Here is a 24,392-nt window from a genome sequence, read left to right as displayed (position 1 = left end):
ATGTGATGTAGGATATAAGGTATTTTATAAATCACACACTATGATAAAGAAGCAAAACAGATAGTTACAGTAAGGTATTTTAATAAGTTTAAGAAACAATTTATTATGATTTGTCTCACACACACAAACACACACTATCTCTCCTCACACATTCTCTCTTTCACACACTCTCTCTCTCTCTCTCACACACACACACACTCTCTCACACACACAAACACTCGCTCTCACAAACACTCGCTCTCACACACACTACACTTTACAAGGGTAGATGGAGTAATAATGTAATTTTACCACAGGACCTCTGTAATATTAATGGCCAATTCACACGGGATAAGATATCTCAATAAAACTAGCAGAAGTGGGAGGGTAACTCGATTTGCGTATCGTCGTCATGTGTGTATTACATTGCTTCCTGAAATCACGTGCACAAACACAAATGAAATTACCCATATATATTTATACTAACGTACATGGCCGTTGAATGCTTGTATCTGATAACCGAGACGTTCTTGTAATTATTACTTTACCCCACCTCTCCATGCCGGTGCAGTAAACATAGCCTAGCTAACGTTAGCTGACTACGATTCCAGTAGTAATGTCAAAGATCCTTGCTCCTTCTCATTTATCTGGTAGTATTCTATTCACAAAATACAACCAATAGTGCGGTAAATGTTGAAATTACTTGTGAAAAGTAATCCCCTTGACCCTATTTGCGATGGTTCGCCGATTAGAATAAGAAAATGCTCCACAGTGCTCTGGCATCTTAACTGCTGCTACGCAACGAAACTAGGAGTACGACCGGTTCAAGATGGCGGCCGTATTTCTCGGCGCCCAGGGTATCTAGTCTCTATATGATATCTATGGTTAAAACTGCTTCTGGCACCACGGTCGCACGCCTTCAACGTCACCACCATCACGCTCCCGACAACTGTTTCAAATTTATTTTTAACATGTTCAGTGAAGGATTAACTCTGTATATGAATGTTAATCCATGCTACATGAACCTTTTCATATAAACTGGAATAAATACAAAACTAGAGACAAACTAAAACTGAAATGAGACATTAGTAATAAATAGTATAGTGAATAAATTAAATAATCTGAACTAAAGGACATTTAAAACCACGTATTTCTGTACATTTCGAAATAAGGTGCATTAAAAGTCAATAAATCCTTGATTAATATGAATATTTTAATTAAAAACGTATCCCACGCTAAGTGTGAACATCGGCTTTTGAAGTTAATGGGGAGGGTGTCGGTTCACAACAACGTTTGTGGGAGCGCGACATTATACGGGGAAGGAAACTGTATTGTGCTTCCAACATTTTAGTCCAGGAGCTCCGGTTGGATGATGCACGATTTCATACAACGATCTGTCTACCGGCTATCGTCTCCTTTTTCTTGTTGTTTTTGTTGTTATGGAAACGACTCGCCACTCGCTTGTCATTGGTCAGCTGTTAAAAAGGCGCTTGACGTAGGGCGATTTTTTTTTCAGAAAAGTTAAACTTTTTTCAACTTGAAAAGACTTTTTTGAAAACACGGTTTACTCCATAGGATTATAATGTAAAACAGACGCCGGCAGCTTCAAAAAAGATGCCAAGTGTGAACACGGCCTAAGCGAGTTTTTGGATATGGTAAGATTAAACTTATTTTAGTGAACAAAGTACCACATTTCAGCTCTGATTTTGTTAGGGTGGCTACACAAAAATGTTATTTTTATCCTTGCTTCTAGGAAATCCTCAATCTATGCTTTCTAACGGCTTCTTGTGGCCGTAAACATTTAATTTTAACGTGGCTTTAAGCACTAACGTATATGCATCATTAAAGTTTCACTTTCACCACGTAAAGCCTGTAAATGTGGTGTTTACATGGATTAATCGTATGAGTTTACCTCATTGTACGAACCCAGAGTCTCGCATCAGTAAGCGATAAAACGAGCTCCATCCGAAGACTTGTGTCGCATTTCGGGGCAAAGCAAAAAACAAAACAAAAAAAAACAAAAACAAAAAAACATTGTCGAACAAAAATATAAAATGCGGTAAACTATTCATTGGTTCTTCTAAAATTAATTGTATTACAAATTATACTACAACTGGAAAATACTGTAAATTGATAAAGTGTTCGGCGTGATGACGTTTAATGTCTCCGACAGCGCCTGTAGTCCCATTTAGCAGCTTGTTAGCAACCGTCTTTACATAATACATTAATGAAATCTTATTGTATAGTGTTACCATATACATGTATAGGCCAACAGATAGGCTACGTTTATTTGCATCATTGCATGTGTCATTATATTATTAACATTTCCAAAATCAAGTTCAAATACGAAGTTTTTGACCAGCGAATGTTTTTCCCTTCATTACCGCCACATCAGAGGCAGTACATGCATCACATTTACGTTTTCATGAACTTGCAGGTTCTGTCTCTATGTGGGCGCTTCAGACTGCAAACAAGCTGAGAAACAAGCTCCAAACTTCATTGACGAGAGAGGCGGGAGGAATAATGAGGTTTGACTGACAGTTTGAGGAGCCAATGGTGTTACGAGCTTTAGTGGCGGAGGCGTCACTTACTGATCCAGGATCAGTGATTTGTAGCAGTTATATTTCTGCTTTGAGCTTGAGTCTGAGAAATGCTTTGGAAAAATGTAACGTTAGCTTTTGTTGACGCTACCGCGCTACTTGATCAAAAATAGAGCTTCGCCACTGAAAAGCTAACGTTATTTGATTCAGAAAGCAGCGACGCTACCATCACGCTACTGAGAAATGTAGTTAAACTACTAGCTACTGCCCAACACTGGTGTTCAGTCATTTGCAAGTTGGTATGTAAGTGTGTTTTCACATTTTTCTTTTAGTAAACTAGCCAAATATGTTTAGAGAATTTTTGTATTATGATATTATGGATTTATGAATTTGTCACTATGGTCACTATTATAATTTTAGATTTTTAATTTAAAAAATATATATATATATTTGAAAATAAAATTTTACGAGTCACAAAGCAGGTGCTTATACTGGTTGAAACTGAAATGGAAATCTTTAGTTTCTTTTAAAAATCTTTTGTCTCTGTCAAATATGTCTACTGAATCACTGAAATTGTTTTTTTCTACCTTAGCAATTATGACTGTTTGTGTTTTCTTCCTATTCCGTTTTGTTCTTAAATGAGACATTGATTTTGTATCTGACAGTTATGACCAGAACATAAGAACAATAGGAAATGTTTTACCATTTTCCTCAATATATGTTAGTGATGTCTTCATATAACATACACTTTAGGAAGCAAGATCTACATCGTCATATTTTACTGTAGACATTCTATGCACACAATTGATCAAAGTTGTTTTCTATAAATGTTTTGTTTCCGCTCGGTACACACCCTCAGGTAACAGAAAACTGTACTTTGCTCTGTCACATGCTATAGACACACCTTTCATAACTAATGCTGTTTAAAGAAAACAATATTTTAGGGTGGTTCCCTTTGTTGCGATATGAAGCAATTCTCTTCGACTTTCTTTCCATTCAAGATAATTTACAATGTTCAACTTTAAATTTGCATTCTTCATTAGTCTACTTTGGGTGAACTGGCTGAGCGTTTGTATTGTACTCTAATTTGTATTGCTAATGACAATATTTGAATCACTCGATTAGAACGCAGAAGATACACAGAATATAAATTCTAAATGTAGTGATGTTCACAGTTTATGTATTTTCAGTTAGACAAGATGAGTGAACATTGAACTAGATTCTGATTGTTTCTACAGGAAATATAGAAACATGATTAGACTTTGATCCAACTATACATGTTTTTAAGCTGTGTAAAACCATTCAAATACATATGAGATAAATAGATAATTTTTCTTTGTTTTAGAATTGATGGCACAAAAACGTTGAAATACGCTCTTTGAATATTCCTCACAGAATGGGTGAGTATTAAGAAATCCTTAAGTTAATTCTTATGAATTTAGAACCATAGTGCATATTCTGTAGTTTTGGTTTAGTGTACAATGTTATATTGTTCTTTTAAACAGCGTTTATAACTGATTACATGTTCATTTGTCTGCTGAGAACAATGTATGAGATCTCATACATAATTTATGAAGATTATTAACTTAATTTAGAGACAGACCCTTTAAGAAAGTGAATTGTAAATAGGCTACGCCTGACAAAGACCACTTGTGGTCAAAATTTTGCAATTCATTAAATTACATTGGGGTGCAAAAATAACAGTGTGCCGGTCTTTTTGCATTTCAGATAAGCTTTCTCTTGATCGAGCACCTGTTTAAGTGATTTTAGGATGTGCACATTCTTTGAATTCATACTGTAAATAAGACATAATTATTTGCCTCAACTTTTGTGGTATTTTTAAGCCCATTATAGAAATTGCTTATACTCTGCTCTTTCTAGACTACAGTTCTATACCATGTTCAGACTGGAATGAAGGGCACGTCAGCTCATGGTTAAAGGCCATTGGGATTAAACCAGAGCACATACAGAAACTTGAGGGAGAGGAGGTAACTGGACCTGTTCTTCTAAATATTAATGAATCTTACTTAAAAAAATTTGGTCTGGGAGGTGGCCAAATTCAGCTCTTGCTGAGTAAAAGAGATGAACTGTTACCAAACAAGTCAAAAACCATTAAAAAGAAAGGAGAAAACAAAGAAGCAAAACATGAAGTTGTGTCTTCCAGTGATGTCACAAGTCCTGAACAACCCTTTTCAACAAGTGATATAACTGAAACATCTGTGTCTTTGCCACAAAGTAGGTATCGGAAATTTAATGATAGCGATGAACACTTCAGTTACATAAAACATGCCATACTCGAACCAGAGACAGGAATAGACAATCTGATCACTCCATGCCATGAGTATAAATCACTGGAAAATGCCTGTAAATTAGAACCAAGAAAGCTAAAAATCAAATTTGCCAGTGAAGTCATTCGATTTGCATGTGCGTGCATGAATATGCGTGCAAATGGCACAATCCACTTTGGGGTCATGGACAAGACAAAAACATACAAACATGGAGAGATAATTGGATTTGCCATTGAAGACAGAGAGATCTTTCAAGATGCTTTAGACTACATTGAAAATTGTTTTCCAACACAGCACTCTGATGCCAGAAAGTGTATCAAACCCACAAAATTCATACCAGTTATTGACAAAGACAGTCAGACCCAAAACTGGATTGTGGAAGTGGATGTAGTTCCCATGGTGAACATTGTGAGGGATAAACTGTATGGTGCCCGTATTCCAAAGTTCAACGAGAAAACCAATAAAGTTGAATATGAGCAAAAAGCTTATTATCAGAGAGTCGGACCAAATACTCCACGTATTGCTGAGGATGAACTTGTCGGTTTCATTCAAGCTCTCAAAGACCTTGACCAAAAGAGAGAAAGGGAAGAAAATGACCAGAATCAAACACAGACTCATTTTAAAGAGGATTTGGAAAGAAAACTCTTAGTTCTTCTGACACGTGGGAAGAAATACATGGACAATACATTGCGTTACATTCTTGTGTCAAACAGATTTGATCAAGAAAACCTGCAAAATATCAAGTTCCTCACCCAAATGAATATCTTTTGTGTTTTTGATTATGACCCTGATTCCAAATCATCTGGACTTTGTCACAATTACCAAGAGCACCATGCTGTAAACCTTCACTTCCTGCGTGATTATGATCATAGGGAGAACACTGTTGACTTAATCAAGAAGTTACAGCTCTTTGACAGAACAAGCTGGATTTTCTGCAATGGTCGGAGTGATTACATGGGAGGAGAGAGTCCATGTGATGAAAAAACCTGGATCAAAAACAAGAAGAAACTGTTGAAAAGAGCTGTATCTGTTATCTGCAATGAAATTCTTCCCAAAGGATCATTTGTGGTGCTTTTCATTCTCACATCTGACGTTGAACAACCTCTTGTTGACACCTTCAATGAATTCTATGCAGAAATGAGCGGCCATGAGGACATAGTCATCATCTCAGAGTCAAGGGAGAATTATAAGAAATGGTCAAGCCTTGCCCAAGTGTCCTGCTTACTAGACGTACTTGAACAAATCAGTGTTGTTGGTATGCCAATGAGTCACGTAGATGCTACAATTCAAGTCCATCAGATCACCAGTCATCAGGATGGGTGTCTACCTGTGTCAAACAATGGAGTATGCTTTATAAAGTCTGCGGATGTGGAGCGTATGAACTCCTTAGAAGTAGTCTGTGTTGACCAGTGTGACGAGACAAATGTGAATGTCATGGAGCAAGAGCAAATACAGAAAACTGAACAATACTTCTATCAAGGAGGAAAAATCGATTGGGTGAATTTGTGGCTGGCTGACAATAATCAATGTGAGGAAGTCATCAAACGTGATGCATTTGCAGAAATTAACAAAATGTTGGAAGACCTTGAGCGGACAGACTCATTAAAACGGTCCATTGAAAACATCAACATATATCATGAACCTGGTAGTGGAGGAAGTACAGTGGCTCGACAGATCCTCTGGAATTGGAGGAAAAAAATGCGATGTGCTGTTGTTAAGCAGTCGTACCAGGCCACAACTGTCTGTGAGCATGCCGTACAGCTTTGGAATTACGAGGAAGTTGACAAGAATGCCTGTTTACCTGTGCTTCTGCTACTAGAGGATTGCAATGCAGACTTTCAGGATGACCTCAGACGAGAATTAAGCAATGCGGTCACAACAATGAAAATAAGTTCAACAAAACTGTGTTTCATCATTCTCTGCTGTAAAAGGTCTCTTGATCCAGAAAGGATGTGCAAAGCATTGCCGTTACGCACAGTTGGAGTTACACACAAACTTTCGCCAGCAGAAAAGAAGCTCTTCTCAAAGAAAGCAGAGAGTCTCAAGCTGAAGTTTGAACCAGAGTTTATCCTCACTTTTGTGCTCATGAGTAAAGAGTTTGAACAATCTTACGTCACAAGCTTTGTCGAAAACCTATTGAAGGAAATTGATCAGTCATCTCTTCAGACACAGTTGATCAAATTTGTGGCACTACTGAACAGCCACATTGAGGATTCATACCTATCTGTATCCCACTGCGAGGCATTCCTAGGTTTAGGAATCCACTTGGACAAATTTGATAAAATGGCCAAACCATCAACATCCACATGGGTTGATGAAGTTCGACACCAAACATTTGAAAATTCCTTAAGTGAGCAGGCTAGGTATTTTTTTATACAGCTAAAGTCTAGTGAGACACAAATAGACTCTGTGAGAATAATTCATCATTTGATAGCTAAGGAGATCCTGAAGCAGCTCTCCAGTTATCAGAGCCAAAGTGAAATAGCAATGAGTCTCCTTGAGGACAAAGTGCTGTTTGACCACAGATTTGGAAGCAATGAGTTTCGAAAGTTTGTCAGAGATCTGTTTATCAAACGGACCAAAAAAAGCAAGGGAGATCCAAATGACAGCTGGTTTTCTCCTTTAATAGAGCATGTTAGGGAGACAGAAGATGTGGAGAAAGCCATTGACCTTTTAAAGGTAGCTTACACCTATTTTAATGACGATGCATTTGTTGCTCAACAGCTTGCGCGGCTGCTTAATGAAAACAAAGATTTTCAGGAAGCTGAGATTTGGGCTAAAAGTGCCAAGTCTCATCTTCCACAGCACATATACATACTTGACACACTGGGACAAGTTTACAAAAAGTGGTTTTACAGCAAACTTGATGCCACATGTAAGAAAAATGCTGATATTCAACCAGAGGACATCACTGATATCATTGATACTGCTCTTAAAGGAATGACTGCTTTTAGAGACTCTGAAAAATGCCCCCAGTCACAGATGGTCTGCTTAAATAATTCTTATTTTGGAGAAGTTGATATTGGATGCCGATTGCTTGAGCTCCTGTCAAATGTAGAAATCTTTTCTACCAAAGAGGGAAATAGGGAGCTGATGGATTACCTGCTCACTGACTACATACCAGAGGAAGTCAAGAAACCTTGGCAGAAGTTTCATGGCCTTTTAAAAGGAATGAAAAACAGCATCAGAATTGCCCTGGAATGTATTTCTGATGATCTTGCTCGCTTTCAGAATTTCAGTTCTGAGGAAGAGGAGGAGTTGGATGAAGGAGAGCCTGAAACAGTCAATAATCCAAGAAAATGGCTCCTCAGGAAAAGTGCTGTGTATGCCAAATTATTCTTTCACGACATTCAAAAGGATGAGGCTTCTGATGCAAATACAGTCTCTCCATTTATGAGACAAATGAAAATTTTCCAACTTGGAGGTGGCAATTTTACGACAATTCTTTACCTGCTCTCTGATAAGAATAAGCAAAGAGCTGGAGATAAGCTTGAGAAAATAATTAACCTATTTCCAGCTGACCTGAAAAAGGATCTCGACCAGACAGAGCTCATAAACTTCATCTTCTGTCAGATAGCGCTCTCCTGTGCTTCACCTGGCTCTGGAAAGCTTCTTTCCATTGAAGACCTTCAAAATCTCAGCAGACGGTTTTGCAGTGTAAAGAGAACTGTCTTACCAGACACTGCATACCTGCTCCTTTCACTCTTATTTTGGCCAGAGGGCTCTGTGGGCAAAGAGCCCTCTCATACAAGAAGTGACGTTGTCACGAATGCAATGAAAGCACTTCACAGATGCTCTGAGATTAAATCTGCTTCCTCGAGAAAAGGCAGGATTTTCACTCACTTCTTCCTTGGAAAAGCAAGGGGTCTCAATAAAATAGTGCACAAGACCACAATTGAAGAATTCTGCAAGGGAACCCTCGGTGAGAGACGCCTCAAATGGCAAGGTGGTGAAGTGTGGACAAACCCATACGTTGTACAAGTGCTTAAACGGGTTGCTGGATACACAGAAAATGGAAATCTGTTTGTTCGGGTATCTGATCAAAGCAACATCAGAGTCATTCCACTTTTTTCTGCCTCCTTGCCAAATTCAAATGAGAATGTGACTTTCTACCTAGGATTTTCTTTTCATGGAGTGGTAGCTTTTGACATCAAGGTGACAGTGAAACCATGCTTGAAACTGCAATTGAGAGTTTCCCAAAAGATGAGTTTATAAATATATTCAATGCATACCAATCAAATGATAAAAAAGGATCATTATAAGCAAGCTGCATGATATGAATTATGTGTATTGAATAATGTGCATCTGGAATTGTTTTGAATTTGTATCTTAATGGTGTGTATATTTACATTAGTGTCTCATAAAACTGTTTTGAGAGAATGTTATTGAATGTAGAATCAAACTGCAGTGGTGGTTGTGTATACAGCAAATGGATTGTAACGTTATTTTATTGGTATGTTAAATCATATTTTTTCAAAGCATGAATTTCGCTTTACTTTGTAGGTTCATATAACTAATTTCATACAAGTACAAGATAAATTGTTATTCAGTGACATTGGATTATATTCAGATTAGGTTTACCATGGTTAAATTCTGTGTTGTCCTGTGATGCACTGTATTTGGTAATAAATTATTGTGTCCTCCAACTAAGCTTTCTGCTTAATTTGTCTGAACTCCTGGTAAAGTAACACCAGCCCCAGCACCAGTGCACTGCCCTCTTGTGGTAATCATGTAACATTACAACAATCTTCAAATGGCTACAGAAAATACTACAGATATTCGACAGGCAGATTATATTATTTTCCCAGTTTATTTAATCTTGCATTAGATGTTTAAAGTGGATTAATTAAAATAGAATAAAAACTACAACTTTGTCTGTGTTAATTCACAATGTGTTTTAATTTTTGCTTGAATTCAAGAATCAAGGTTAAATAAATTCACAGAGAGTCAATGCACAGAGTTGAACATTTCTTTAATTCTTACAAGTTCACACAAATGAAATGTTCCTGGAAAAAAATTACTCAGCACAGTCATGTCAAATCTGAGCAAGAAGATAAACCATACATTATGATAATTATACACATTATCGCCATTTACAGCTGGGTCATTATATACATGATGTTTAAGGAATATGTTTCTCACAATTCTGTTATTTTTAAACATTACATTTACAACCAACTTTGATTATCAGAAGTTTTGTTTGTCTTTGGTAAGAAAAAATCTAAAATGGCAAACAAGAACATAAATCAAGAGAATTATAAAGTGAAAAAGAATAGATTATCAAATTAAGCACTTTATCACAAAATAAAAACTAAACTAAAAAATAACGATAAAACAGACAATGCAAGTCACAGTATGGTAGATCATAGTGGAGTGTTAATACAATATTTGCTTATGCAGAGCTTCATGATTATGTGACTAGCTTCCTAATTCGGTTTGCTATTTCTGTAAATCTACAGGACTGTTTTAATAATCACACGTCTTCAAAACAATGACTGCTGCACAATAGAGACTAAATCCTAGAATCAGTTGTCACATATAAACAGTACTGTGTTAATGTATACACATTATTGAGAAAAATTATTTAAATAAAGTTTGATCACATGTATTTTTCATTGGTCCATTTTATAGGATCTATTTAGTTTATAATTTTTATGCACCCAAATCAACATACAGCAGCACATCATAGCATAATCTTTTTCAACCCTTGCTGTTGAACCTCTACACACACAAAGAAGGACTATACTTAGTGTTTCAATTCAAGTTTGTTGAAGTTGCTTAAAATGCAAACCACACTGGTATGATTATGGGTGTTAAATAGGAATTCTGCGCAGCCGCTTCCAAGGTGCTCACAGACAGGTAAGTGTACGTATATTAACACTGTGGTGTCAGTACAGCGCGCCCTGAGCGTGCTCCCCGAGGAACTCCTCCAGCACGTTTATGATGCCACAGGCCTCAGGAAGGCTGCTGTGCTCGGCCCGCGCGTTCTGCAGCAGCACGTCCCCGTTTCCACAGCTCTGCAGGAACAGACAGCAGCGGAACAGAGCGTAGTGGCTCATTTCTGCCTGACGGATGAAGCGCTTCAGGTTGTTCATGTCCTGAATGGCCTGCATTGAGAAACAATGTGCATTTTCAAGAGGTAACTGGCATTTCTGAATGTGATCACTCTTAAGTCAGTTCGGTACTATACAGAAAAGAAAGTTAATGCTTTTTTAAATGCAAGTTTATGTAACATCTGACATATCCTCATTCATTTATATTGTGAGCAGATGTTTACAAAATAGTAGATTTAGATAATAATTAAATCAAGACACAGATTACCAGCAACAAATACAAGTGTTATATGCGAGATCTGGAAACCAGAGAGTAGACAGTTACCAGTAACACTCAAAATTATTTTTTAGAAAATTAGAAAGCAACTCAAATTAATCTAATGTATTTAAAAGGATAGTCATGCTCAGGTCATGTCATTCCAAACCTGTATGATTTTCTTTCCTCCCTGGAACACAAAAGAAAGTTTGAAGAATGTTGGTAATAAACGATTTCAGTTACCACTATCTTCCATTGTATGGACAAAAAAATTAAAATAAAACTAAAAAATAAATCAAAAGTCAACATCAAACAAATCTTGTTTAGTTATCAGCATTCTCCAAAATACCTTCTTTCGTGTTCTGCAGAAGAAAGAAATGCATCCAGGTTTGGAACGACATGAGTGCGAGTAAATGATAAACAAACTTAATTTTTGTGTGAACAAACCCTTTAACTGTTAGCTGCCTACCAATAATATGTTAGTATTCGAAACATTACTTTTTCAGAAATGCTATCTTAATGGCAAAGAAAATTATTGATGGGAGAAAATCTCTGTTTTATAAGTGTATTATTACATACTTTTTAAATTATAAGTATGTATAAGTAAATATATAGATATAGGTGAGCAAGCAACAAAAATTAGTGACTGCCATACAAATGTTAAATGTTTTGTCTGGATACCATTATACACAGAAAGCATCAAGGCAAATTAACCTTAAGTTTAAAGTTCTCCAGGATCTGGCGGAGAAGGAAAGGGTTAAAGCGCTCAGCAGCATTGAGGAAGGCCTGGATCCAGTCATCGCAGAACCGGTTACTGACTGCAGAGATATCAACACAACATTATCAAAATAAGACATTTGTGAAATGAGAGCATCTGTACATTTAGTGGATTTGATGCTGCTGCTGCTGACCTCCATTGGTGAGTGTAGGTGGGCCGGTGGAGCAGTCGATGATCAGACTGGTGTGACAGTCCTCTGAAATGGCCTTACAGAGGGAGGCTGTAGTGGTGTCCTCCTGAACTAGACCCTGCAGGCTTGCTGCTTTGATAAATCTAATAAGACAATTAATCAAGTTGCAATAGCTATCAGTATTTAAAAGTGTAGAAATGTAGCAGGTATTAAGAAAATGTTGTTTTGCTTACCTCGCTACATCTGCTTTTGTCTTCTCATCCGCCCCTGTGACCTCGACAAGCTTGTGACTCAAAGCCTGCAGCAGAGACGTAGTTAATTTACCATTTCATATAGTAAGGTATGTTACTGCTTTCAAATATGACTTCATGAAACGTATCTGATCTAGACAGCAGTGGTTTCTTACAGCATGCAGAAGGTACCCGACGTTCGCCTGCAACAGCAGAACCACTCTGTGAATGTGCATAACTGACTCCTCATACCAGCGGATCAGGTGGGGCCTGACTTCTGTCTCCAAATTCTGCATCTGTAGCCAGAGGTTGCCAACAATATTTACAGCAAATGAATATAAAAAGCAGTGTTCTTGCAGATATATCTTCAAAAAAAAAAACTGAAATGAAGATTTCAACATGTACATTATTTCCATTGTCGGTGGAAAAAACTGTCCTCACCTCTGGAGTCAAACAGCCCTGCAGACCCTGGACGTACTTGTCCAGCTCAATTCTAAACGTTTGTAGGGTTAAAGAAAATATGTTAAATATCCTAATAAGAGAGCAACATGCTTGAATACAATGGTAATTTGATAACACTCCATTCTTAAGTGCACAATGCAGTATTTCCTACAGTTTAATGGTCAGTTATGTGGTTTAAGGATATAGATTCAGGCCCTTCTCTGATCCTCCGAGGAGACACACCACCCAGCCGTTGCCATCGGCCTCAGGCTGTTCTGGAGATTTCTCCTGCTCCAGCAGACAGCAGTAACAGCCCACCGCTTGCTCAGGGATGCTTGAACACAAACATGGAATCACTTAAGATAATACATGGTCATATTGTTCTTAATGTCAATGTTTGGATATTTAATTCTGCACTGAAGGATACTAAACAATAAGTAATGCAAATGCATTAATACTATATTATTTAAATAGCACTCTTTAGCTTGCTAAATATTATATATTTGTTTATTTATAATGTATTGCCATGTCAGCAGCAATGGCTATTTTCATGGCAAAAACAATTTATCATTCAAACAATTCTATCAATATCCTTTCAATATAATTTTTACAATAATTTGGCTAAATATTACGCAGCGTTATTTTAGTACTATTTAAATGCTATTAATTATATTTTGAATTAGCTTTTATTTTATATTTTTTAGTGTTTTTATTTTTAAGTTTTAGCAATTTTGTCACATGCTTTTGTCATTTTTATTGATTTTTTTTAAAATTTATATTTAGCTTCAATTTATTTTTTATTCCAGTTTTAGTACATCAACAATTACTTATTTCAGTTAGCTGCCAAAGCAACATTTCTAATTATCGTTTTATATTTTGTTTAAATGTTACATTTTTCATCTAATATTTTTATTTTATTTCAGCTTTATTTCAATTAGCTAATGATATGAAAAGCCCCATCCTAGAAGCTGATGAGACTGATTACATGTTTGGGGCGGTAAGAGACGGCTGTTTCAAACCACATTTTTAATACTGTCTTTGGTACACTGCAGTTTTAAAGAAAAAAAAAAACACTCAACAATGATGAATTTGCACATGGATTGACTTTAAGCATATTAAAAACGCCAGACAGACATGTAAACATTGTGAACTTTTCACCACAGGGGGACTTTGACTCTAACACCACTGATAAGATGTACCTTAGCTCCACAGTGGCAATGTTACCCATGCCCCCGAGCAAAGCGCCCTTGCTCAGTCTGCGGGAGATGTAGCTTCGTAGCTCTGGCTCGGCCTCAGGTGGCAAGCTGGCATCCAGCAGCGTGAGACTTTAAGAGTGGAAAATGTGTGTTAAACTAGAATATAAACAAGGAAATACAGGCGGACAGATAAGCATTCAATGAAGCAATGATGTTCACCAGCGGCACCTAGCAGAGATACATACCAACAGAAATACACAGTTTGACGTTAGACAGATTAGTTCAATGGTTATGAATGATGTGAGCAAGCCAACATGATGAAAAGCCAGACGCAGGATCCTGAGTGGGTTTTTTTTTTTTTTGACTGAAGCCATGATTTTTCTTCCATCACAACACTGAAAGCCACGGGACTGGAATGATTGAGATGATGGACGGACCCTTTTTACCTAAAGTCTTCCTGACTTGTGGTTGAGTCTGATCTCCTCTGGCTCCAGGCCACACTGTCTCCAGAAGCCTCAGATCTGGGTAGTTTGATAATGCGTTTAATACTTCACAAGCATTAATATGTTAAGGACTTCCGGGGTTCTCTCTGGCTTACATGGCCTGTACTGTGTTTTACAGTGTCTTACATACATATCAATGTCCATACACTGATCCAAGACACAGTCATATGATTTCATAGGACTAATCCAATATTGTGAACCATGCTTCAAATTAAAGATATTCCTGGTTTGTTTTTCAGTGTCATGCAAGTGCAAGCTTAATAAGCATAGGAATCGTTCATTTGAATTCACAAACGTTGAAAAATGCAAAAGACTAGCTAGAGCTAACTATGCATGCTTGCATCTCAAACACTCCTTTATATGCGGTATAAAAAGGCAAAATATTCCTAAAACAACTAACACTTTGCAAAGCATCCTGCATTTGGAAAGCCTCCTTAGCATTATGTTACCTAATGCAATGATATAGTTACAAGTGGAAACCACTGCACCTTGTGTTCTGGTAGTAGTATATGGCATAGTAGCTGTTAATCTGTTGTATTTTCTGGCTGTATCCGGCGATCTCCTCGTTGTCGAAGTCTACATCTCTTTCATCCACGTCTATGGACTCCTGGAAGGAAGAGGTCTGGGATGTAAACATGTCTCTGCAGAGCCAAAAGGAGACGAGCGACACTAGTATCTGCTACGGATTGCGTGCTATTCCGGTAACTAATTAATTTCAATCCCAAAGATTAATGCATTGAAGCCGTGTAACTGTTTTGTTTAAAAATCGATTTAAATGCTACGTGACATTTAACTAAAGTCATAGTAGTGACAGCTACACTGCTACGCATGCGCTGTAATTGTGTTTCGTTCGTGAACGAATCGGTGTTTTGAATGAATCTTTTAAGTGAACGAATCATTTGTGTTCACTCTCATGCACTGACTCACGCTTTCATCCTACCTTTTTTTTTTTAATTATTATTACTAGGTTACTTTTTTTTTTTTTAGTTATGCCCAGTCAGTTGTATGGGGAAATGCTTTGTTGTCACTTGTGGGGAAAACGTTCATGATATTTAAACACTCTCTTAATAATAATAAACATATTAATTGTTTTTAATACATTTGTAGACACGAAAATTCTAATAATTATATAGTAAAGTACAGCAAGGCATATTTAGTTGACTTTAGTGTTTGTAACGAATCGGTTGCAAATTAAATAACACACAAAAATATGCGTTTTTATTGAATGGTATGTGAACAAAATAGATAACACAGATAAATCCAATAAGTTTCAAACATTTAAGTACATTAACAATGGAAGACTGTTTTAAAATAACACACAAAAGACTCTTTGTCTTGTCTTGTCTCCTACTGCCACAATGATTTGACTCTTTTTTTTTTTCGTAAATGGATTCAAAAGATTCGATTCACTTGAATGAATCAAAGCGTCACTACTACGCATGCGCTTTAGAGGTTTGCGTGTAAGCGCGCCAAACAACAAGAGCACCTAGATCTGCACTGCAGCTCTTACATTATAGTATACTGCATAACTTTTAAACATGCCGTCAAATGTTGAAATAAAAGCAGTCCTGCGTGACTTGCCTTACCTCACGCAGCGTGCAAAGGAGCTGAGCGGTTCGGACGGGACAGCGATCCGTCAGCAGGACACGTTTTTCAAAGTGCCCGCAGGACGCCTGAAGCTCAGGGACTTCCAGGATGGGACAGGACAGTTGATCTTCTATGAGAGGCCAGATACAGAAGGACCCAAGCTGTCAAATTACTCCATAACCCCTACCAAGGACCCACAGGGGCTAGTCAAGGTTCTGACGGATGCACTGGGTCAAGTGGGGCAGGTGAAGAAGGAGAGGAGGCTGTATATGGTGGGACAAACCAGGGTGCATGTTGATTGTGTGGAGGGCCTGGGGGACTTCATGGAGCTGGAGGTGGTGATGAAAGAGCAGCAGAGCAGAGAGGAAGGAGTGGCCATCGCAAATCAGCTCATGCTGGAGCTGGGAGTGAAGGAGGAGGATCTGATAGACGGCGCCTACATGGATCTCCTTCTGAAGAACCAGCAAAATGGACATGCACCATAGACTCTGACCAGATGTGGTCTACTGTAAAGCACTTAAAGCCTTCTATAAAAGATAGACTTGCTCACCCTAATACTGCTTCATCTGACATCAAGACATTAAATGTTTCTGTTTTTTTTGCATAATTGCTCCTTTTGTACTGCTATACAAAATAATCTGTTGAGATAAAAAGTGTGATCTGAAATGATCAGCACAATAAAAATGTGCATAGATTGTGTTTGGTCTATTTTTTATAATAGATGGCATGCATGTGTTTTTCTCTCTGTGTGGAATTTTAAAGGACATTCTAACCTCTAAATGACAGAATATAGGACTATAACCAAAAAAATAAATATATATATATATGCACGTGTGTATAACAAAATAAATATGTAAATAAGTAAAATTAAGTGTAAATTAATTTATTTTGTGCTTGTTGCATATACAGTATATATATATATATATAGAGAGAGAGAGAGAGAGAGAGAGAATAAAAACAGTAAAATAAATATGAAATAGAATAAAAAAATTATTAGAATAGAACAGGCATCCTCAAATCTGGCCCACTCCTGCAGAGTTTAGCTCTAACCCTAATCAAACACACCTGAGCATGCGAGATGGTCCTCACTGCAGAACACAAGATCCAGGGGGTGTGGTTGGATCTAGATCCAACTCCTCCCACTTTATATTTACCTAAACCTACCAATCTCCACCCCCTGATCCCTAAACCTACCCATCCCCACCCCTAAACCTACCAATCTCCACTCCCTGGATGTGGATCCAACCCTGCCCCCTGGATCTTTTGTTCTGCAGTGAGGGGCTACTGGAGCATGCTAATCAGAGTCTTCTAGATCATTAGACAATCACAGGTAGGTGAGTTTGATCAGGGTTGGAGCTAAACTCTACAGCAGATTGGTTCTCCATGGAAAGATTTGAGGAACCCTGGAATAGAATAAAAACAAAATATGTAGCAAAAGTTACAATTGCCCTTAAAATGAAATGATCAAATACAGTGGATCAAATCTATCTATCTATCTATCTATCTATCTATCTATCTATCTATCTATCTATCTATCTGCCTGTCTGTCTGTCTATCTGCCTGTCTGTCTGTCTGTCAGTCAAATAGTGTATAAATACAAAAGTAGCTGAAAATAAATAGTGAATATTAATGCATCTATGAATTTAATAAACAGAAGTAAAAAGTCAGGGATAAGGTCAGGCATTGTGAGACCGGAAACAATGCATTGCAATGAACAGTACAGTTAGAGACTGACTACTGGATTCCAAACTGATTAAAAAGAAAGCCAACCAGAAAATGTTGATGAATGCTATAATACCCTCTTTAGTTCGAGGACTGAGCGCACAGATGTTTCACGAGACGCTCCAAACAAGTAGGTGGCAGTCAATCAGACGAGTCCGCGCGCAGCGTCCTTCTGTGTTCTCGCGAGACTATATTTTTCCCTAATCGCACCGCGCACCCCTCTTCCTTCCTCTTTCCGCCATATTGCAGAACTGGTAAGGTTCAGGATTGCTACAACGCTTGTATAATCTGTTTAAAATCACCGACATCGTTGCGCATCATCCACATTTAGACAGAAATATGTGTTTATGAGCAGCCAAAACGCCAGGTTTTTGAGTCATTTGGTTAATCATGTCTGTATAAACGGATATATTTCCCTGAAACTCAGGGCTGTCCAACCTCTCCACCATTCAGTAGCGTTACTGAGGGACAGACACGGATAACCCGAGTCAAACTAAAGCACTCCAGCAGTCCGCCGCCTTACTTTAACCACAAATACATCTTATTATGAAATAGAAAGGTTTATGGTGAAGACCAACTCGGTTTAACTCGCTAGCTGTTCATAGCGCGTAGTTCAGGGGGAAATTCTAACCACATTTTTAAATTATAATCATGTAACAAAGTTTTCCAGTGTTCGTTTCCCATAAATGTTTAATTTAACATTTTGTCTTGTATACAGCCGCTTTATCGATATGTACCTGGCTTTAAAGTAGCGTTTGGCTCATGACATTGATGAGATGAGGCAGTGTGACGGATATATTGAGCATATGTGAGCTAAATCTGCTGGTCTTCTCTCTGCAGGCATCATGGTGCGCATGAACGTTCTCGCGGATGCACTGAAAAGCATCAACAATGCTGAGAAACGAGGGAAGCGCCAGGTTCTCATCAGGCCCTGCTCTAAAGTCATAGTGCGCTTCCTTACTGTGATGATGAAGCACGGTGAGTTACCTGTGTTTGAGTTTGACACAAGAATCTGCATTCTGCTCTTGTGTGCTGAGAAAAGAACATTTCATCTAATGTCATTCCCAAACGATTGACTACTTCTGTTGAACCTGGAAGATGTTACCCAGAATGAAAGCTTGTGTCAGTCCCAAGCATTCATGAATGAATGAATGACCGTTTTCATTTTTGAGAAAACTATCCCTTTTAAAGCATTCAATCCCATCTCGTGGAAAAAGTTGCTCAATCTGGTTGTGTGGTCTTTGCAGGTTACATTGGTGAATTTGAGATCATTGATGATCACAGAGCCGGGAAAATTGTAGTCAATCTCACAGGGAGGCTGAACAAGGTAAGTGGTTTAATTAATTTATATCTTCACAATAAATGTCTAAAATTACGAGACTTGTACTGTTGTGCGTTTAGTGACCGCTAAAGGGCTTTCTTAGCCTTTAGCACATAGTCTACTGTATTCGTAATATAAAAGAACTAAGAGTGCCTTACTGCTTGTATTAATCAGTTACTGTGTAATGAAAATATTAAGTACTTTATGAAATTGTTGTAATACTGTTTTATTTAATAGGGGTGGGAATCTTAAAGCACCTTCATGAGCCGATTCCGAAAGGATATTTCATCTACATTTAAAAATTTATTTTTTTACGAGTTTACAGAGATATATCTGATTTATTTGTGCACATTTTTACTTGGTAACATTTGTGATTTTAAAATTTACTTTTTGAAATTATTAGTTTTTTTTTTTTTAAACTAGCTAAATATAGCTTCAAAAAATACAAACAGATATAAACTGTTTTACTACTAGTGATATTTTTGACAGCGGCAAGTCTTATACAGGCTAAACTAGGCTGCATTCACACTGATGCACAGATCTATTGCAACACTTCAGATGCATTGTCCTGTCCTTAACATAACTGAATGTTTATGTAAATTTCACATCAGAAAGTGCATTCAGTTTTTAAAAGCAGACGTCTCTCATTGAGCTTTGTGTCCAATATATACGGCACTCCAAATGGCATAAATGATGCTTTCATAGTAGGGATGCAACGATACAATTTTTTTCAGATCCGGTCCATAAAATTCTGATTATCGGCCAATTCCGAGCCGATCCGAGCGCAGTTGTTTTTTTTTAAATTAATATAGAATTTCTATACTTCTGTCACTCTTTTGTGTGTTAAACACGATCTATTAGACAGCTTAATTTTAATGAAAAAATAACATGAAAAAATATATATAGGGTCTGTGTAAAACGTTTGGTTTTGTAATATAAATCCGATCGCTCAAACCACTTCAGGAGGTGATCTGGGCCGCATTCCAGACGAAACTGGACAAGTGTAAATGCATCTGGTTGTTAAAACCACATATGTAAATTTTACTCCTCCCAAAATGTGTAAAATAATAAACTCGTGAGACTGTGTTACAGGCTATGATATTATAGTCAGATATGACTGCGCTAATGCATCACGCATCGCCGCGGACGAGTAGCTGAGTATCTCTTCAACAAGCAGACGCGCAAACTGCCACAGACCCTCAACACAATCATCTTCATTAAAAGTAGTAAGACAAACTTATCTTTCCAGTGCTGATGTGCTCCTATTGCGGTCTTTGGTCCTGAAATGAGCTGATAATTAATAAAATGCAGCGCTTATCTTTTGATTTTGTTGACGTGAACTTCGTTAAATTTAAATATAGCGTGGGAATTGAAGATCGGATTTATATCTGTTTTGCGACTGTGGCCAAGTGTAAATGGAAACGTTTTAACAAATCAGATTGATATCCAGTCAGCGAAAACGCATGATATGACCAGGTGTAAACGGGTCCATTCATAATCTATGACAAAAATAATATTATAAACTAGGTTAATGGATAATTTGGCACCAAAAGTTATTCTAGAAAAATCATCAGTGCAAAATTTTATAAAATCTAAACATTTAGTGAAATAATATTATTTGGTGGGGAACAAATAAAAGTGAATGTGAAGGACTAAATCTGGTAAAATGTTACACATTGCTCTGTGTTGTTGTAAAATACATTAATGCAAACAAGTAAATGTATTTATTTATAAATATAAACTACAAAATGAAAAGACATTTCTTAGCACCGTAATGAAGGCAGCAACATATGATAGAGGAGTCCTCCTCAATTACTGTGCTATACATTTAGATTATTAATAGCCTTGATGGGACTGAACAAGAAACGCTATAAATCTGTCATTGCGCAAAAGCATTAAAGCTCCAATAGAGAGCGGCACAAAGCACTTATGCGCTTCCCATGCCCAGAATGACACGCTTGAAGCAGCACGGAGTCACAGCACGCAGCTCCGGATAGAGAAGAGCAAAGCACAAAGGAAAGAGATATTGATGCGTAGCTTATTAAATCTGTGAGAGAGTTTATTAAGCCTTTTCTTTTAACAGTTTTAAATTTTAGTTATTGTGCGCTCTTTGAGAGAGTTTTGTCGTCTTGACTGTCGTAACCGAACGTGACACACAGTTTGAATGCTGAATGGAGGATGACAGACAGACGCAGAGGAGAGAAGAGTTTACGTGAACTTGAGTTTAACGACTTAAATATTGATCTGTACCTCACATTAAACTATGGAATGGCTTCAGAACACTTGGACTTTGACTTTATGGTGCTTGGACTTTATAATGTTTTTGTGCTTTCGTGGTGCTTAACAATAACACCGAATAGTATACGCACAATATCGGATTTGGATCGGTCTCCTCTGACCGATATCCGATCCGCAGAAAATGGCAGTATCGGAGCCGATACCGATCCTGAATATTGGATCGATGCATCCCTACTTCATAGAGCATTTTGGGAAAATACTGAAACACCAAACTGATAGAAATTTCTCTCAGTGCATATCCATAACACATTCAACCATGATACATTGTGCACTTATTGAATGTTGTGTGTTTGTGTGTAATTGAGGGCAAGCACAATACGGCTGTATCTAGTGCACATATGTGCAATTGTACATATGCGCAAAAAAAAAAAAAGCTCAGAATTGTTAAAGACAAAATTGCAATGCATTGAAGAATCAACTTTTTTTTTTTTTTTTTCTCCCACCCCAAATATTTCAACAGTAAGGTAGGAGATATTTCGATTGTAGTCTACTCCGCAAAAGGCACAGCTGATTTTAAAAATAATTTTCAGGACCTCATAATGGCAAGCCTTGTAGATTTGATCCCTACAGGTTCTGTGTCATATAAATGAGTTCATATTGAATACATTTATTCATTTAGCAGGTGCTTTTATCCAAATCAACTTGAACATGAGGAATACAATGAGCGATTTATGTTGTGTAGACAATAACATAAGAAGTGCTAGCAATACAAAGTTTCAAATATTGTCCAAGCTAGAAAATGGTGGGATGCAAGTACAGATGCACTCTTGTTTTGACTACTGATATATTATATATGCACTCAAACTGTTCTCTGAACAATTTATCTGTGATGCAGTGTGGTGTCATCAGCCCACGGTTCGATGTGCAGTTGAAGGATCTGGAGAAGTGGCAGAACAACCTTCTCCCATCCAGACAGTTCGGGTGAGTAATTGCCAGAGTCTTGCAAAAATGTTTTAAACACTTTTATGAGCATTTTACTACTTCCTTGCATTCACAGTAGATATGTTTAAATTTGGTTGTCAGGTGTGTACTGAATTTTCTGAGATTTTAGTTCTTTAACATCAGCTGCACGTTCAGTAATGCTTGACTATAGATATGACAGCTACAGCTTACTATGCTGTCTGCAGAAGTGCAAAACCCAGTGATTTATTACATAATATCAAAAGGGTCGAGGAATAAAAATATAAATTTTTGCCCTCACATTAAGCATGTTCAGCATTCTTAAAATAATGGCATCAACAGCATTTGCAATACTTTATGGAAGAATGCTATGAATGCTTTTTTCCCCTACTATTGTGGGTGGTGTAGTTTTTCTACAAAGAAAATTGAATACGGAGCACAGTAACCTTGTATCAGTGGCTCTTCGGCCTTCATTTTGTGTAACTGCAATATCGCATCAAAGCAGACTTGAGCTTGGTGCATGTTTTGTGTTTTCTTGCTGTGACCTCGAGAATGATCTTATCTAAAATCTCCTGCATGCTATGTGCTGGTGCCCTTTGTGTGATTATTAAAGGTGGTGATTCCTGTCATATCAAGTTTTAGTCATCTTGTCAATAGATTTAAAGGGCAAAAACTTTCAATAGTGTACAACATTTGCCATCAAAATCTATGTTGGTCAGCTGTCAATTGATTGACATTTGAGAAGTTGTTCATTATTTGTTTGTAGCTGAATTGTCTTCCTGAGCGACTAAAAACTGGTTTCTAGCTCAGCTTGTCACCTTTAGTTGGCAGTGTAACCAGTTTTTAATGCTAAGGTTCTGAACAGAAGAATTGTTACTGATAGTCAGTTATCCAAATTTGACTCAGCAAAAATTGCTGCTATATTTGTGACATGATCCCTTTTCATTGCTTTGTTTTCATTATAAAAAATCTTGCGAATATCAGCAATGTAGCACAGAATCACCTAGGTGGAGAGCAGCAGCATCTTAAACAGCCTGGTCATGTTTTTTTCCTCTTTATTCTCTGCAGATTCATTGTTTTGACAACCTCAGCTGGCATCATGGACCACGAGGAGGCCAGACGAAAACACACAGGAGGAAAAATCCTTGGGTTCTTTTTCTAAAACATGTAAAATCGCCAACAAATAAACAATGGAAGACAAGTTGTGTGTGTGCTTTGCTTTCTTAATGCATAACATGCTATGTACTCATTCACACACTAGCTAAAGGAGAAAATGTAAACCGTAGGAAACCCATGATGCACAGTTCCAGTGAAAACGGTTGTTCTGCTAATTGTTCTGATATCTCGTTTTTGGCTGAAAGAAGTGTAGTTAATCGTAAATATTTTTGCTGTTCATAACACAAATTACACCACAAACAGTGAAATGATGTAGATCTAGTAGAAAAGCGTCAGTTTGCAGAGGCTTAAAAAGGCCCCTGCTAGAATTTTACGTCTGTTTGCTGGGAAAAGCATGTTTATGTGAAACAGACTGTGACATGAGATGCAGTGGCTTCAATCACTGGCTCAGTTTTAACTTAAGTGGCAATATTTCATGTCTGGCAACTGCAAGAGGAATGAAATGAGTGTGTTAATGGGGTTCACACTGAAATGCACATTCCTTAATGGTGTGTATTCATAGCTCATCTTGACTAGACTGGTTTGGAGAAAGATTGTCAAAACTGAGCCTGTCTGAGAGAGGAAAAGTACTTGGCATGTGAAACAATGGTGCTTGCTTCAGTCTCGCTGTTTGTAGTTTTAAAGCATCTAATTGTGTGGGTTTTGTTATGATAGACTATAGATATTAAACCAGCCACAATAGATTTTCAAAGCTTGGGGAAGTCCTGTTTTTAATTTTATTATAATTGTTTTTCAGTTGGAGAAAAAAAAAAATAGAACATTAGTGCTAATCACGCGCATGTCATTGACTTTGAAGTATATTTCAAGTTTCTAATGTAGTGTCACAGTGATTAATGAAAAACAAACATTAATGAATTTAATGAGCAGACTTCGTAGAAGCTCACCGCTGCTTTTTGCTTGATCTTAAGCGTCGTTATCTTCTGATAGAAAGCATTTTGTGCTGAGCAGTGTATTGTACATTTGCTCATATCTACCAGCAGGGGGCGCTGTGCAG

The 24,392-nt window shown here is 37.4% G+C and overlaps 3 protein-coding genes across 7 annotated transcripts; 2 read left to right on the top strand and 1 right to left on the bottom strand.

The window, feature by feature from the left end:
• Window positions 1–1,353: 1,353 nt before the first annotated feature.
• LOC131538101 (sterile alpha motif domain-containing protein 9-like) lies at window positions 1,354–9,585 on the top strand. Of its 4 annotated transcripts, none has more exons than XM_058771954.1 (4): window positions 1,354–1,634; window positions 2,417–2,507; window positions 3,865–3,919; window positions 4,401–9,585. In XM_058771954.1, the coding sequence occupies exons 3-4, from the start codon at window positions 3,916–3,918 to the stop codon at window positions 9,020–9,022; spliced, it is 4,626 nt and encodes a 1,541-aa protein (XP_058627937.1). In that variant the 5' UTR covers window positions 1,354–1,634; window positions 2,417–2,507; window positions 3,865–3,915; the 3' UTR covers window positions 9,023–9,585. The 4 variants fall into 4 exon arrangements, with proteins under 4 accessions (XP_058627937.1, XP_058627936.1, XP_058627938.1 ...); XM_058771953.1 differs by having other exon boundaries at window positions 2,417–2,818; XM_058771955.1 differs by lacking the exon at window positions 2,417–2,507.
• A 177-nt stretch (window positions 9,586–9,762) lies between these two features.
• Window positions 9,763–15,251, bottom strand: c03h17orf75 (chromosome 03 C17orf75 homolog). 2 transcript variants are annotated; one of them, XM_058770025.1, is made up of 10 exons: window positions 14,883–15,251; window positions 14,338–14,412; window positions 13,895–14,020; window positions 12,901–13,029; window positions 12,696–12,753; window positions 12,431–12,550; window positions 12,258–12,322; window positions 12,028–12,167; window positions 11,831–11,934; window positions 9,763–10,914 (listed from the first exon to the last, which is right to left on the bottom strand). In XM_058770025.1, the coding sequence occupies exons 1-10, from the start codon at window positions 15,029–15,031 to the stop codon at window positions 10,696–10,698; spliced, it is 1,185 nt and encodes a 394-aa protein (XP_058626008.1). In that variant the 5' UTR covers window positions 15,032–15,251; the 3' UTR covers window positions 9,763–10,695. The 2 variants fall into 2 exon arrangements, with proteins under 2 accessions (XP_058626008.1, XP_058626009.1); XM_058770026.1 differs by lacking the exon at window positions 14,338–14,412.
• A 2,572-nt stretch (window positions 15,252–17,823) lies between these two features.
• On the top strand, window positions 17,824–23,423 carry rps15a (ribosomal protein S15a). Its single transcript, XM_058771816.1, has 5 exons — window positions 17,824–17,957; window positions 18,544–18,681; window positions 18,951–19,030; window positions 22,158–22,243; window positions 23,291–23,423. Exons 2-5 carry the CDS (start codon window positions 18,549–18,551, stop codon window positions 23,382–23,384), a joined length of 393 nt encoding a protein of 130 aa, XP_058627799.1. The 5' UTR covers window positions 17,824–17,957; window positions 18,544–18,548; the 3' UTR covers window positions 23,385–23,423.
• The last annotated feature ends 969 nt before the right edge of the window (window positions 23,424–24,392 follow it).

The sequence above is a fragment of the Onychostoma macrolepis genome, chromosome 03 (assembly GCF_012432095.1).
Source record: "Onychostoma macrolepis isolate SWU-2019 chromosome 03, ASM1243209v1, whole genome shotgun sequence".
Taxonomy (NCBI): Eukaryota; Metazoa; Chordata; class Actinopteri; order Cypriniformes; family Cyprinidae; genus Onychostoma; species Onychostoma macrolepis.
This window is presented reverse-complemented; position numbering and strand designations above follow the sequence as displayed.

Excerpts from the sequence above, each read along its gene's own strand:
- c03h17orf75 (XM_058770025.1), bottom strand. The coding sequence starts at position 15,031 with ATGTTTACATCCCAGACCTCTTCCTTCCAGGAGTCCATAGACGTGGAT. Across the intron at positions 13,030-13,894 it reads ATTGCCACTGTGGAGCTAAG|CATCCCTGAGCAAGCGGTGG; the intron begins GTACATCTTATC and ends TTTGTGTTCAAG. Across the intron at positions 12,551-12,695 it reads AGGGCTGTTTGACTCCAGAG|ATGCAGAATTTGGAGACAGA; the intron begins GTGAGGACAGTT and ends CTCTGGCTACAG.
- rps15a (XM_058771816.1), top strand. The coding sequence starts at position 18,549 with ATGGTGCGCATGAACGTTCTCGCGGATGCACTGAAAAGCATCAACAAT. Across the intron at positions 18,682-18,950 it reads TACTGTGATGATGAAGCACG|GTTACATTGGTGAATTTGAG; the intron begins GTGAGTTACCTG and ends TGGTCTTTGCAG. Across the intron at positions 19,031-22,157 it reads TCACAGGGAGGCTGAACAAG|TGTGGTGTCATCAGCCCACG; the intron begins GTAAGTGGTTTA and ends TCTGTGATGCAG.